The following is a 14,512-nucleotide window of genomic DNA, read 5'->3' as shown; positions in this document are numbered from 1 at the left end:
GAGATGCGCCCTCAACGGTACTAATTATTCTATCACTAGATAAGATAATAAAAAAGCTGTCAAACACAGGAACTATAAACAAGAATGCCGTAGAAATAGTAGGATATACGGACGATATAACCATAGTAGCAATAGATAAAAGGGCATTAAAAAAACCTTCCAAGAAATAGAAAACGAAGCCAAACTGACAGGACTGGAAATAAATGAAAATAAAACAAGATACATGAACGTAAGCAAGAAAAAGAACACACAAATGACAGAACTGACAATAGATGCACACAGTTTCAAAGAGGTTGAAACATTCAAATATTTGGGAGTCAAAAGGATCTTCAAATAAAAACAGCTTCTTCGGGAGTGTATAGCTTGTATATATTATATACTCTGACTATATGAACATATTTGGATAATATAATAATCATCATAATATAATAATCATATTGATATTGATAATTTCGGAAAGAGTTGCCATATTTTTGAGACAGTAAAGAATCTAGGGAATTACGAAATGATGTAAAAGTGTATGGTTACTATCAAAAATCCATCTGTTCAGAGGTACACGTTCAAAACTTGTAACGCCAAGAAATAATTTACTTGTAAGACAATTCCAAGGCAAAATATTCATAATGAAGTGTTTTACGATCTCTAAAAGTTCTAACCATCAAAGGATTTTCAGAAAACTTAAGTAAGATATAACGTAAGGGATGCCTTCATTGCATGACCTTTTTGATTAAAAAATGGTTCTAATATGCACTTAGCTGACATTCTGAACGAAACAGTCAATTTTCGACTACGTAACTGGCTTTGATGTAATTCCTTCAGGCTGATGGGTGCCGAATATTTGTAGTTTTATCTGTTAATAAATTCTTTTAAGTAAAAACAGGCCACCAGGCTAAAAATATCATTTTGAACTCGGCGCTGGGTACGAAAACCTTTGCAGTATCACTTCATCGCAGATTTTCCATAAACCATATTAATTTTCTATATTAACCATATTAAACCATATTAACTTGTACGACTTGGATTATATAAGAATGTACATGTATTTTTTGGGGGATTCATGTAGGTTGAACCTGGAAGTTTTTTATCCAGACCTTCTATTTGCTTCTATTTCCTTTTTTCACCGTAAAATCTTGTTTCTGACATATTCTTGAGTGGTTTTGCATTTATTCATGTCTTTTTTGTTATTGTCTATTCTTTCTTTAATACAATTTAGAATTTTTTTAACTTAACATTTGCTTTTTCCTCTAAATGGTTTGAGGATTTCTTTTCCAGCAAAACCAGAGCATTTTGAATTTTCTTCCACTTATAATAAACATTTACTGTTTTTTCCTCCTCTTTTTGTTTTATAATATTTAACAAAAACTATAAAAATCATTATTAATATCATACCTTATTAAATATATCTATAAAATAACCTTTTATTAGCTTTTATGATGCTTTATTATTAATTCAACACGTAGCTTATCCTTTTCAAGTATAATTATCTATGCAGCCCACTTCTTCGCTTTTAATTATTAATAAACGTATGTCTCGATTAAAATTGATTAAAACTTTTGAGAGAAAGTAGTTTTTGTATCGGTATTCAATTGTATACAGTCGTTGTAGGCGACTCCGAATAAAGCCAAGGTAATTAAACTAAATTATAATATTGGTTCATGAACCTATATGATTATATTATTAATAAAGTGGTATGCATCCATTGATTACCTTGTGATATATATTTTTCGCTATATTTTTTATCTTCGTATGTCCATAACTGGAGTTACTTCTATGTTAAACTCAATATAACTCTAATTCTACATCGACAAAGTATAAATTGTACATTTTAAAAAGATTTTATGAAATGTACTAAATTATTTAATTGTCATCATTATTTATTTTGATACAGCACAAATAGTTTGGGAAAATGCTTTATTAGTAGCTCAAAATAAGTTCACTTAAACAAAATTTCATGCAGAGATGATTAACGTTTTACCTAAGTTATAAATATTAAAAGAGTATGCCCTAAATCGAGGTCAATTCCAGTTTATAACCTGTGTTAACATGATCCACTACGAAACTTAGGATTCAGATTCTAGTTCAAAGCTAATCTTGTTATATGATGTTGCTTTAAGTAGGATGGTAGGATAAGAATTAAGTAGGTTTGGTGGAGTGGGACTTCGGGAATCCAGATGAGATTCGACGCAGGGTATATGATTGTCTTGTTCCTTAGTTCAGTTGGAACTGCGCAAATATCTTAATATGTTTCACATAGTGGCAATCAAGATTACAGTGAGTGTCGTTACTATTCGCGAGGTTAAATGCGGACTCAAATGGTTTTCTACTCCAGTGGTTCGGATATTTCTTTATCTGCTTGCTCTGCATGTAGTAGTATGTTTGACAATTCAATAAATTTTTATTGCGATTTCCAATCTGCTAATGGACGTTGGCAATGTTATATTCCGAATCTCAGCAATGTATCTCGGTGATAGTTATATAAAATCAAATGATGAAAAAGTTACCAATGTGAGTCCACAATACCAAATTGACTCATTTCCCATATACTGGTTTTATAAAATGGTTTAATTTTATGTGCTCAGATCGAGAACAGTCGCACATAATGCCTTAATGCACTCCTTATGCTCAGTTTAATCTTACAGTCGTCCTAGTGCTAATATCAGTTCTATCAAATAGCTCTTTTATGGTATAGTATGGCTTGGTATCTATCTTAATGATTGTTGTTGATCACGCGAACTACATACCAATGAACTGACAATACCACCTTCCACCGGAAACAAAAGAGCTCTCAAGTTGAATATTTTGTATCTTATCTTGTCAATTATTGCGAAATAGCTAATAATTACGATGTGCTCTTCATGTTGTACAACCATGTCTAAGGAAATATGGTCCTTCGTACCGGATTTCAATATGTTAAAATTTGGAAGTAGTTGAAAGTGAATCGTTTCGTTTATAACCATTAAATAGCTTCTTTTATTATTTCTAGGACCAATTACAAGGTCAAAATGACCTTTACAACGTCAGTGTTGCCAACTCGGAAGCCGACGAGGACGTCACGAGTTCCCTCAACACGTTGCTTGACACCCGACCGGACTCGGTTACAGCGAATTGCAACAGCGACAGCGACCGAATCGTGTGGACGTACAACGCTCCCATTTCCGACCAACAGAAGTTCGCTCACGCGCTCTCGAACGGAAGCAGTTCGTCTCACAGCAACGTTTCGCCGACCTCCTCCAGTCCCCTTCATTCTTCCGGTTCGCCTGCTTCACCCACTTCAGTGTCTTCCTCTGTGATGTCCAGCCATTCGGGTAAGTTCTCGTTCTTTATAAAATTAAAATAAAACACCAACTAACTCTCTTTATTATCTTCAATCGTCATCTATTAGACAAAAACGTTTTTAACAATTATTACACTGAAAAAATGTTAAATAACTTTGGGAAAATTATTGCAGCAATATTGATGAACATTTATGAATTATTTATTTTTCGTGTAACTCAAACATATCTGTATACATTCTTTATTCATGGTCTGTCTTTTGTCAACAGGATCAAAACGAACGCCTTATGGTCTCTCAAACGGACCCATGGGACAGCTGCCGGGCGGCGGCGACTACAGTGTCTCCGAAGCAGTTTCGAACATTTCGAGTCCCGATTACCATGATGACGACATTGTCGGTTTACGCGATTGTGTCATGGAAATCAGTGACCATAGTGATAGTGACAGTACTTTGTTAGTGTCCGAACCTCGTCAGAGGCACGTCAGAGTGCACAATAGTAGTTCGACGGGTGGGAATTCGGATAGTAGTGATCATCGCATTGTGATACAAGTGAAAGGACCCGATAAAGATAGAAACAGACAGAGTGATAGTATGTCTACGTTGCGGGGAGATAATGATGGATATCAGGTAAGGATATATATCACGTAGACTCTGAAATTTGATAATTCGACATTCAGCGTCAAATGAAAAGCATTTTGAAATTAATTACGAAAAATTTGTGTAATTATAGCATGTCTACTATAATTATAGTATGGTTGCTAACACTGAAACTAAGGCTTCTTTAGCAATCCATCCTCTATCCTCAAACCCTTCATTATTTACTTTTTGAGCTACTTTTTTTCCAACGAGTCTTCATACGACACGATCCAACGTTTACTGATAGCTCCATCAAAAAATGAACCAAAAATGAACAGAATGGACCTTATCGTTTTTAATAGTTTCCTCATATGAAATAACATGGGGTGCCTCCACCAAATACGCAATAATGGCATAGCCCATTTCCTACCAATCACTGACCATATTTTTCTTCTGTCCTCGGATGTTCACGTATTACTTCCAAATGGTTGTCTCCCCTCGGAAATTTTCCTTATTGTCCACGCATACAAGAAAACAGTCAATTACAGCAGATACAATGAAATAGACGACGACGGATTTGGATTCAGTATTAAAAATTGCGTAGGAGAAAAGTATAATACCGAATGTTTTCATTTCCAGTTACCATAAATAATATGTCTTATTTTGCTTCCAGTGAAGAATCCAATTCCGTATCTTTATGTTGAGCGAATATCTTTTGGTAACATTTAATATTGTTACTCCTTTGGTAATTACTTCGTTATTTTGTAGATGTCTAACGATATGGTGCAAGAATTCGAGCACGAAGAAGACGGCTTCCGGGAGATCACGAACAAATCTTCGCCGTTGTCTTCTGAGGACGAAAGCGACGTTGAGAGTCTTCATAGTTTCCACTACTCGCCGAAGGCAGTTGACATGCCTTCTGCCATCAGGCTCGCGAAGAGGTTGTACGGTCTGGACGGGTTTAAAAAGTCCGATGTTTCCAGACATCTTAGTAAAAAGTAAGTATAAGTTTGTCGGAAACAACGCCTACTAGAAGTCAAAGATTGGCAAAGCTTTTGTAAGTAGTTTAACAGACTGAATGTACACTTAGAACCAATTTGTAGGTTTCCATATGAAAATCATCACAGCTTTTAAACATTATATGTAATAATTACTGTTCTTTCTTTTCTAGTAATGATTTTAGTCGAGCAGTGGCAGAAGAATACCTGAAATACTTCGACTTTGAAAGAGATACCTTAGATATAGCGTTAAGAAAGTTCCTGAAGCAATTCTCTCTCACCGGCGAGACTCAAGAGAGAGAGCGAGTACTAGTTCATTTTTCCAAGAGATATTTAGACTGCAATCCCGGATCTTTCAATTCTCAAGGTAAATAAGCACGTTTTCCATTATAATCGTATGCTGAAATGGTACAGAAGCTTTATCGAACATTAGGAGTAAATAGTTTTATTAAATAACCTTTTACAAAAAGTTCATACTGACTGCGCCATGTTATTATTGACCACGCTATCTCTACCGGAAGCTGGCCATCGGTATGCAACTTTCCTTACACTAGAGAGTAGTGCGCAGAAGCCAACTCAACAGTTTTCTAAAATCAAGAATAAAAGAAAAAGGTTTCAAGAATCGCTTAGTTTCCACTTGCATCAATTTGTTAACTATAATTTGTCGATGAGGATATGATTCTCATTGTAGCACGTTTCGTCGACATACCACGTTAGCCTCGTGTATAAATCGGAATTTTTAACGGTATTTTGCTTTTTAGATGCCGTTCACACTTTAACTTGTGCCATTATGTTGCTCAACACAGATATACATGGCCAAAACGTAGGAAGAAAAATGACTTGTAACGAATTTATCGAAAACTTGGCAGGACTAAACGAATGCGAGAACTTCCCGAGGGATGTCCTCAAACAGCTGTATCATGCGATTAAGAATTATCCTCTGGAATGGGCATTGTAAGTATATTTCTTGATAATATATGAAATAATACGATTAATATACAATACAATCAAAAATATTCGGTTCCTTTGCATCGATTTAGCTGTATCAAGCTTTCGATTTGTTATTTGGTGTCATCTTCATTTGCATTGATGTGGTTGCTGATTTCCTTATTTATAAAAGAGAAATGGTGAATTGAAATGAATTTCCAATTCCAATCGTCATTATTGCAGGGACGAAGAAAGCGAAGACAGAAACACCGTACAGGTACAGCCTAGAAACACGGAAAGCATGAACCTCAGCGGCAATCCATTCCTGGAAGTGCCCATCGCAGCCAATGCCGTGGAATACAAGAAGGGTTACGTCATGAGGAAGTGCTGCTACGAAGCTAACGCCAAAAGAAGTGAGTTTCATGACTATTCGCTTTATTGACTTAACACTGATTAAATTTGTTTCATTTAAATATAGTAGATGTATTTGCAACAGCGTATTTTAATTAGTTTTGAATTTTGATTGAATGTATTAACTAACTTTTGGTTGTTTGAAATCCACAAAGAGAAAAGACATAATAATTGATCTATAATGAATTTTTATAATACGATAATCTATATAAAATCCACCAGAAAATATCAATTCTATTTATATGTGAGTGCCACGCAAGTTTTTTCTTGTTCTAGTTTTTATATAATTTTCAACGATTTCAACGATTTTCGATCAAACGATATATTAACTTCCTGTATATCCGCCCCTTTAGAGACATAATAATCATGATCATTCGCAAATAAAGCTGTTAAAATAATACCATCAAAAGAATGGAAATGAAATGTTCAGTAACTGGGCTGTCACTGTGATAGTGTGATTACAGCGGATTCAGTGGACAACCCAGGAAACTTTCCAAATTTATATCTACACATAGAGATCCACCACTACTCCTTTTTTGTGATGTATATTCCTTCTCCTATTATCCTGGACGTGTATACAGTACCTGGCCAAATTATTAGGCCAAGCAAAGAAACATTTACTATGAAGTTATTTCTCTCATGATTATTAATATATTTGAAAAAAATATTAATTATGTTAATATTATTTGAGATGTTAATATTAATCATTTGAGAGTAATTTTAGCCATTCGCTGTATATTTGATCTGGTCCACTGGCTTTGTTGTTTTTGGCTTGGTGTATGGCTTTTTCCACTTCAGCTTTTAAGATTGATGGTCCTGTATTTGCACTTAAGTTAGGTAGTGATCCTCGATCATCCTTAAATAATGCTTTAATTTTCCCATTCCTCCATTACTTCGTCTTCTAGGGATAGTGCATGACCTTCATTATTCGTTAATGTTATGGGTGTATTTCTTTTGTGTACTGTAACTTCTTTTATTTTCTTATGTGTGTTAAATTCGTCATGTTTTCGTTGCAATTCTTCTAGTTCCTCACATTTTGCTTGCATCCATAACTCTTTGGCTTCCCTGATTTTTCTTCGAATCAGATTATGCTTTCGTTTATACTCTGAGTTATTTCTATTTTTAAGCTGTCTTCTTTCGTCCATCATTTCGATTATTTCATCTGTCATCCATGCTTGCTTTTTATAATGGGTGACAGTTCCACTTTGCGTTGCTGTATCGATGATACCATTCTTTATGTTTTCCCATCTTTCTTCGACTATTGGTACATTGTATACTTGTGTGATGTTGTCTCGAATTTTTTCGTTCATTGTCTGTTCAAAGTGATGTTTAAATTCTTCTTCTTTTAGTTTTTGTCTATCGTATTTCTTTGTAATGGAAGGCTTTTTGATTGTCTTTTTCTCATGATTATTAATAAATCTGAAAAAAATTACTGTTTTGTTCTTTTTTATTAGGTAATTAAACTGTACTAAAAAAGTTAACAAAAAACTTTTATTTATTAAAAAAGTATAATTTTTACAAAGTAGGGATAAATTTAATATTTTGTATGTCCGCCTTTGGCTGCTAAATTCGAGGCATGCTCTCGATATAGTATTGAATAGTTTCCTGAAGGTGATGATTGTGATTCCACTCATATATGAGCGTTTCAAGTAACTCCCTTTTCAGTAGTTCCCACCCATTCTCAATAGCGTTCATATCAGGCGAGTTGCCTGGCCAATCAAGAACTTTAATTTTTTTTTGTTTTAATTAAGTTGAAATACTCTTAGCCTTGTGGCAAGGAGCACTATTGTGCATAAATATGGGTTCCTCTTCTCCAGGAAACCATTCCTGCAAAATGTGGCAAAAGTCTCGTCTCGAGTACTTTCCATACTCGAGTTGGGACGGTTCCGAACAAACTTCGTTTTTTCTGTCGAAACTTGAAAAACGGATTCGTCCGAGAAGCAGACCTCAAATCAACAAAAATTTTAGAAATGCTCATGTTTTTTTAGTTTTTAATATTGATATTCAAGCAAAACAACACAAATATACCTTTTTCCAGTCTTCCACTGTCCAGTTTTGGTATTTTTGTGCCCATTCGAAACGTTTGTTTATCATAGCCGGAGTAAGCCTTGGGTTTCGAGCTGGTCTCCTAGCTACCAGTTTGTTTTCGATAAGTCTCCGATGAACTGTTCTTTCTGAAACACAAATTCCTTAATCTCTTATCTCGTGGTAAGCATTCGCAGTAGTTTCTTTTAGTTTACTAGGCAAATATCTCTTATTTTGCGATCAGTCGTAGGAGCAGTCACGCGATGTCTTCCGCAGTGACCCTTTGTGTGACGCTTTGGATCCAAACTGACTTCAGACGCAATTTTCTGTTTTATATTCCTTACAGAACTTTTTGATACGCCTACCATTGCTGCTATTTCATTTTGAGACATTTGTCTAGCTTTTAGGAGTCCAAATACCTGGCCTACTCTTTTTGGTGACAGATCAGCTTTTTTCCCCATCTAAAAATGTATAATTTCCTTAATTATACCAATAACTTTACTGCATATGTTTATAATCTAAAAAATAATAAAAATGATAAATGAGTCACCTCTGCAATAAAATTTCAGGTCAAAACCGTTTAGAATTCAAATGTTCACAGTCAGTATTTGAGGTTATAAAATGCACACTAGTTGATAGGGCGCAATGCTGTCTATAAATGGCGGATAGGGCGGTGTTGCCAACGTTAAAATAGTACAATAATGTTACCATACTATACTAAATGTTGCTATGCGAAAAAATAATAACATTCCTGTTGATAAAAAATTATTAATTTTAAAAAATGCAAATTTATAATGCTTGTCTTAATAATTTGGCCAGGCACTGTACAATAGACAATCTGCTCATCAAAACTCACAAGATAATTAAAAATGCATTAGATTGCCTCTTTTGTAATATTCTGTAGTGACAGAACAATGCCAAGGAACCGAAAATTCAGTCTTGTTTCCAAAAATCCCTGCTTCCACTCCAGAAAAATTCGTGAGGCGCCTGAAATCCAAATGTATCCCGAGAATATAAATAGAGGCTCAGTACGTGCCAACGGAGATTAAACGAGCGGTAACAGTAACCCCCACCAGAAGAGAGGTATTCGACGTCCGCAATGTCCAACTACAATAAGTTAGTCAGTATGACGGATTGGCGGATTCTTGCTCTAAAAATCATTCCGTTTACTAAATTTGCAAACCCAATAGTTGCAAGCAAAGTTAGCCTAGTCATGCTGAACGCCAACATCCGAAAAGAATACCAAATTTGAATGGAAGAATCGTAGGGAAAAGAAGACCACATTTGAATGGAACGTTGTCGAACGCGCTCCGTATAGCCCTTAATTTTATCAATTTTAAGTTCTTTTTTGTCTTCCCTGTTCATTTCCTACGTTTTATCTTCCTCTTCTTCCTATCTTTTCTTGTATCTTCTATCTTTACTATTCTATTTTCTTTGATTTAAACCAATATTTTTAGATTTGTCATAGCTATTTATTTATTTACGAATTTAATTATGTGACCAATATTTTAAAATATTTAACATAGTAACAGAAACTGGTTTTAGTTGCAAATACACTACAAGTAAATGAAATAAATTGTGTGAAATATAGTTTTTTATATAAAATCTCCAGCTGTCTACTAACACCAAAAGAGCAGACTCCAACATTATCATTTTAAATCTAATTTTATTGGTACTATGACAAATTATATCGATAATTTACACTTTTTTCGTACATGTTTTTAAATAAATTAATTTTGGAGTATGCTATACACCTTAATAATGAAATTTTGATAGACAGTAAAACATATTTTCCGCCTTTAGGACCAATAAATGCAGTCCAAATGGGAGCAGTAATAATTGTGACCAGAATCCACTAACTAAACACTTTTACAATCGCAAAACCTTGTGATCAAGGCTTTTTGTACACACACACGCGCGTGCGCACTCACTAATACTCACAAACACACACACACACACACAAACGCGCGCGCGTGTGATGTACCCAACAGGTTTACTGTGCCCTTTTCCTATCCTTTCTGCCTCATCCGTCCTATCCTTTCTGCCTCATCCGTTTAGTCTTTTGTCCTACATTTGCATCATATTGCTTAATATTTTTGGCAATTAAGTCGTCTTCTGTCTTCCCTACATGACCAGCCCGTCGAAGTCTGCTAGAACACAGTGTTAAAATTTGCTACGCTTCCACTAAATGCTTCCCTTATGCTTCATGACGTTATCAGGAGCCTTTGATAATTTTTAATGCGGTAAATCTCATTCAAAATACTGTGAAACAAACTTACTGACATGTTTTGACACCGAGGTTTTAGCTATTGATAGATTTGATACTTCCACAACTTAATCCCACCGTTAGTAGATGGACAAGGCCGGAACTGACAGGCTGAGGATATTTTTACATCATTACCATCTAAAATGAGATAGATGTATTCATAGAAATAAGTGATTTGCCTTTGTAGCTCCTTCAAATGCACGTGTTAGGGACGTAAGATCGAATAGTTTCAAACTGAATGGCCCGCCTCCTACTTTAGCGCCATATTTGTTTTCCTTTTGTTTACCTTGGTTTGACAGCTCTCAGATGTCATATCTACTATTTATGATTGTCAAAATATTTATCGATAGCTGTCAAATATCTTATAAACTATTTATGAATGCCTACTTACTTTTATTGTTGTATCTGTCTATCAAAATTTACGACTTTGGGTTACACATCGTGGAGCTAAACAAGTTTAGCGACGCGACACAATTTTTTTTCGGTTTTTTCCCAAAATTGAAACCAAAACACTCGTTTATTTTTATTGGAATTACTAATTTTGTTTATACAGGTACCAGTGCTTTGTAAATCTGCATTATAGTGCTACTATAGTGCTATTTTATTTAAATATTCTGTAGTTTTTTAAACAAAAAATTATGGATAAGAAGGGTATGTTAAAAAAATTGTATTGATGTATATCTTGCTTTGGTTCTTGGAATATTGGCTGTGTTTTTTTTTATTTTAATTTGGACATATGTATATGGAATATTCTATCATTCTATCATCTGTTTATGATCATACTATATCGTGTGATAACGTTGCAATGTTTTTCTGCTGATCAAGGTAGATAAAGTTTCATTATTTAAAAAGGGTAAAAAGTAGCAAAATCAGAAAGAAAATATCGTCAGTCGGTTAATCTTTTATTCAAAAACAAAATAGATGGCAGAATTAAAACATTGTATACTGCTTTAAAAGATATAGATCAAAAACTTACTCGTGTGAGTACTAAAAAGAAAAAAAAAACGGTTATCAATTAAGGAAAAAAATATAGAAACCATGCGATTTGAAATAAAAACTCCAGCTGACAAAAGAGCACTAAATACAATGCCAAAACTCAACTTACTTAATTTAATAACGAAAACATTTATTTTCAAGAAATCCCATTTTTCTCAAAGAAATTCATAGTCTTAGTTTCTAACCAATCAAATAGTGTGAATATTCGAATAAGGAGCCATCGTTCCGTGAGCGAACGATATCTTAACGCTGTCTAACCGCGAAATATCAAAAGTCTTTCGTGAAGTTCTCCAGAACGAGCGTGGTAATTTTAACCTGGACAAATTTATTTGTACTTAAATATGCTTTTAACAATTAAAAGATTATTGAAAGTGTGGTAAACTTTTTCATTAAAAAAGAAAAACCAAAATTTTGTCTTTCTACTTTTGATATACATTCTCGTAAAACTGGCCAACTGGAAAGTTGTAGACGTTTTCATTATTGATAACTATATCTTTTGAAGTCTATACATGTTATCCAAAGTTATTGAGATCAAATCGAACCTTCAGAGATGCCACTTTTGTGATAGTTTCGAGCTACATTCACATTGTGAAATGTACAACTATAGCATGGTGTATAGGAAATATAATACGTAGCGGTTGTCGTATCCAGTGAAAAACACTGACGAATTTAAGGTTTACTTGTGATTGAGGTAACTGACGAGAATTAGAAACTGCAAAGAAACTCGGATAGGCCAAGGAGAGCTAAGTCAGTGATTGCAACGGTGCAGAAGTGTGAGCAACATATATGCTTTGTAGATCATTAAAAAGCGTTCGACAACGTAAGACATGAGCAAATAATTGAAATGCTCCAAAATATTGACTGCGACTATAAAGAATTGTAGCAAATATTTACTGGAACCAGTCTATGGGTAAACATTGACAATTCAGTGAGTGTATTTGAAATTACCCCCCCGACTCTTCAAAGCAAAATCTGAAAAGACAAATAACAAACGTAAATTCTGAAGTAATGCCCGAAATAAGCGAAGTAAAAATAGAAAATGCAATTAAAGAATTGAAAAGAAATAAAGCACCGGGTAGTGATGGAATTCTGGCAGAAATGTTGAAATAAGGAGGAGAAGAAGTCATCAGGTACCTAAAAATACTTTTTAATAAATGCCTATTTGAAGGAAACATACCAAGGGAATGGAATACTGCTAACACAATATTAATACACAAAAAAGGGGACAATACAGATCTGAAAAATTATCGTCCAATATCACTACTATCACAACTTTATAAAACATTCACAAAAATAATTACAAATAGATTGACAACAAAGTTCGATGTATATCAACCAGTAGAGCAAGCCGGATTTAGAAAAGGGTTCAGTACATGTGACCATCTTCACACACTAAAGGTCCTAATAGAAAAAGTTAACGAATACAATTTACCAATCTGTTTAGCATTTATAGACTACGAGAAAGCTTTTGACAGCATAGAATTATGGGCTATTGAGGAAGCACTGGTCAACAGCAGAATAGATTCTAGATATAGGATATTAATACATAATATATACCAACACGCTGAAATGGTAGTCACGATGGATAACGGAATGAAAACGAGGCCAATAAAAATCAACCGAGGAGTAAGACAGGGAGACACCATATCTCCGAAACACTAAATTGGGAAACGAAGGGACTATCGATAAACGGAAAGTATTTAAACCATCTAAGATATGCAGATGACGTAGTACTAATAGCCGACAGCTGGAAAGAACTGAAGACGATGATCGATGAGCTTCATACGGAATCCATAAAAAAAGGACTGAAAATGAATCTGAGTAAAACTAAGCTAATGTCGAATAAAGATGATCAACCGACGAGAACCATCCAAGGAACAAAAGTGGAACATGTAGAAGAATACATATATCTGGGTCAGAATATCAAGGTAAACAAAGAAAACCAAACTACCGAAATAAGCAGACGAGTAAGAATGGGATGGGCCGCATTTGGAAAACTCTCATACATACTGAAAGACAAAAAGATACCCCAAAACCTTCGAAAAAAAGTGTTCGATTCTTGTATCCTTCCCGTTCTCACTTACGGAGCTCAAACCTGGACATTCACAAAAAAGAACATGGACAAGATTCGAAAAACTCAGCGAGCCATGGAACGACAGATGCTTGGTATCTCACTAATAGATCGGCAAACGAACGAAGCAATCCGGAACAAAACAAAAATAAAGGACGCCGCGAAACAAGCAGCTAAATTAAAATGGAAATGGGCTGGACACAACGAACGTCTCGAAGATGGTAGATGGAACAAAGAAGTCGGAAACTGGCGACCGTACGATGCAAAGAGACCAAGAGGAAGACCTCAAATGCGCTGGAGCGACGATATCAAAAGAGTCGCAGGACCAATGTGGAAACGCCTAGCACACAACAGGGATGAATGGCGAGAAATGGGAGAGGCCTTTATTCGACAATTCGGATAGAAAAAGGGCTATAAAAAAAATTTGAAATTAAAAAGAGCGTACAACAGGGATGTATTATGTTCCCTCTAGATCCCTCTAGATACGTCGATGACACAGTAGTGCTTGCTAATAGAATAAAAAAAAACTACAGCATCTTATAGTGTTTAATCTAACTAAGAGAACAGACTCAATTTAAATCTAAACAAAAAATTAATGCTGATAAATAAAACCTAACAACCTGTTAGACAGATGATAATAAATTACCAGTGAAGTTAATATGTCGGTCCATTCGTATATCTTGTTACAGTTTTTATCTCAAAATGGGACCAAACAACCACAATACGCTCTAGAATCGAAAAACCCCAGAGCAAAATTTAACAACACGAGAAATATATTCACATGTAGTACATTTCTCCTCCACTCAAAAATGCGAGTAACAAAACGCTATATATTTCCTGTTTTGTTATACGGGGTAGAAGCGTGGACATTAACGAAAACATTAATAAAAAAGCTGGGCGCATTTGAGATATGAGTGTAACGACGCATGTTCAAATCTTATACTAAATATAAATATGACAAACGTGGA

The 14,512-nt window shown here is 34.8% G+C and overlaps 1 protein-coding gene across 3 annotated transcripts in view; it reads left to right on the top strand.

The window, feature by feature from the left end:
* Efa6 (Exchange factor for Arf 6) overlaps window positions 1-14,512 on the top strand; it is a 196,111-nt gene that overhangs the window by 143,965 nt on the left and 37,634 nt on the right. For all 3 annotated transcript variants that reach the window (XM_072535868.1, XM_072535869.1, XM_072535866.1), the window contains exons 7-12: window positions 2,984-3,305; window positions 3,543-3,901; window positions 4,619-4,848; window positions 5,022-5,215; window positions 5,610-5,802; window positions 6,019-6,188. In XM_072535868.1, coding sequence (XP_072391969.1) covers window positions 2,984-3,305; window positions 3,543-3,901; window positions 4,619-4,848; window positions 5,022-5,215; window positions 5,610-5,802; window positions 6,019-6,188 — 1,468 coding nt within the window. The remainder of the gene's footprint in view (window positions 1-2,983; window positions 3,306-3,542; window positions 3,902-4,618; window positions 4,849-5,021; window positions 5,216-5,609; window positions 5,803-6,018; window positions 6,189-14,512) is intronic.

This window comes from Diabrotica undecimpunctata, chromosome 6 (assembly GCF_040954645.1).
Source record: "Diabrotica undecimpunctata isolate CICGRU chromosome 6, icDiaUnde3, whole genome shotgun sequence".
Classification (NCBI taxonomy): domain Eukaryota; kingdom Metazoa; phylum Arthropoda; class Insecta; order Coleoptera; family Chrysomelidae; genus Diabrotica; species Diabrotica undecimpunctata.
The sequence above is the reverse complement of the archived record's forward strand: the minus strand, read 5'-3'. Positions and strand labels throughout refer to the sequence as shown.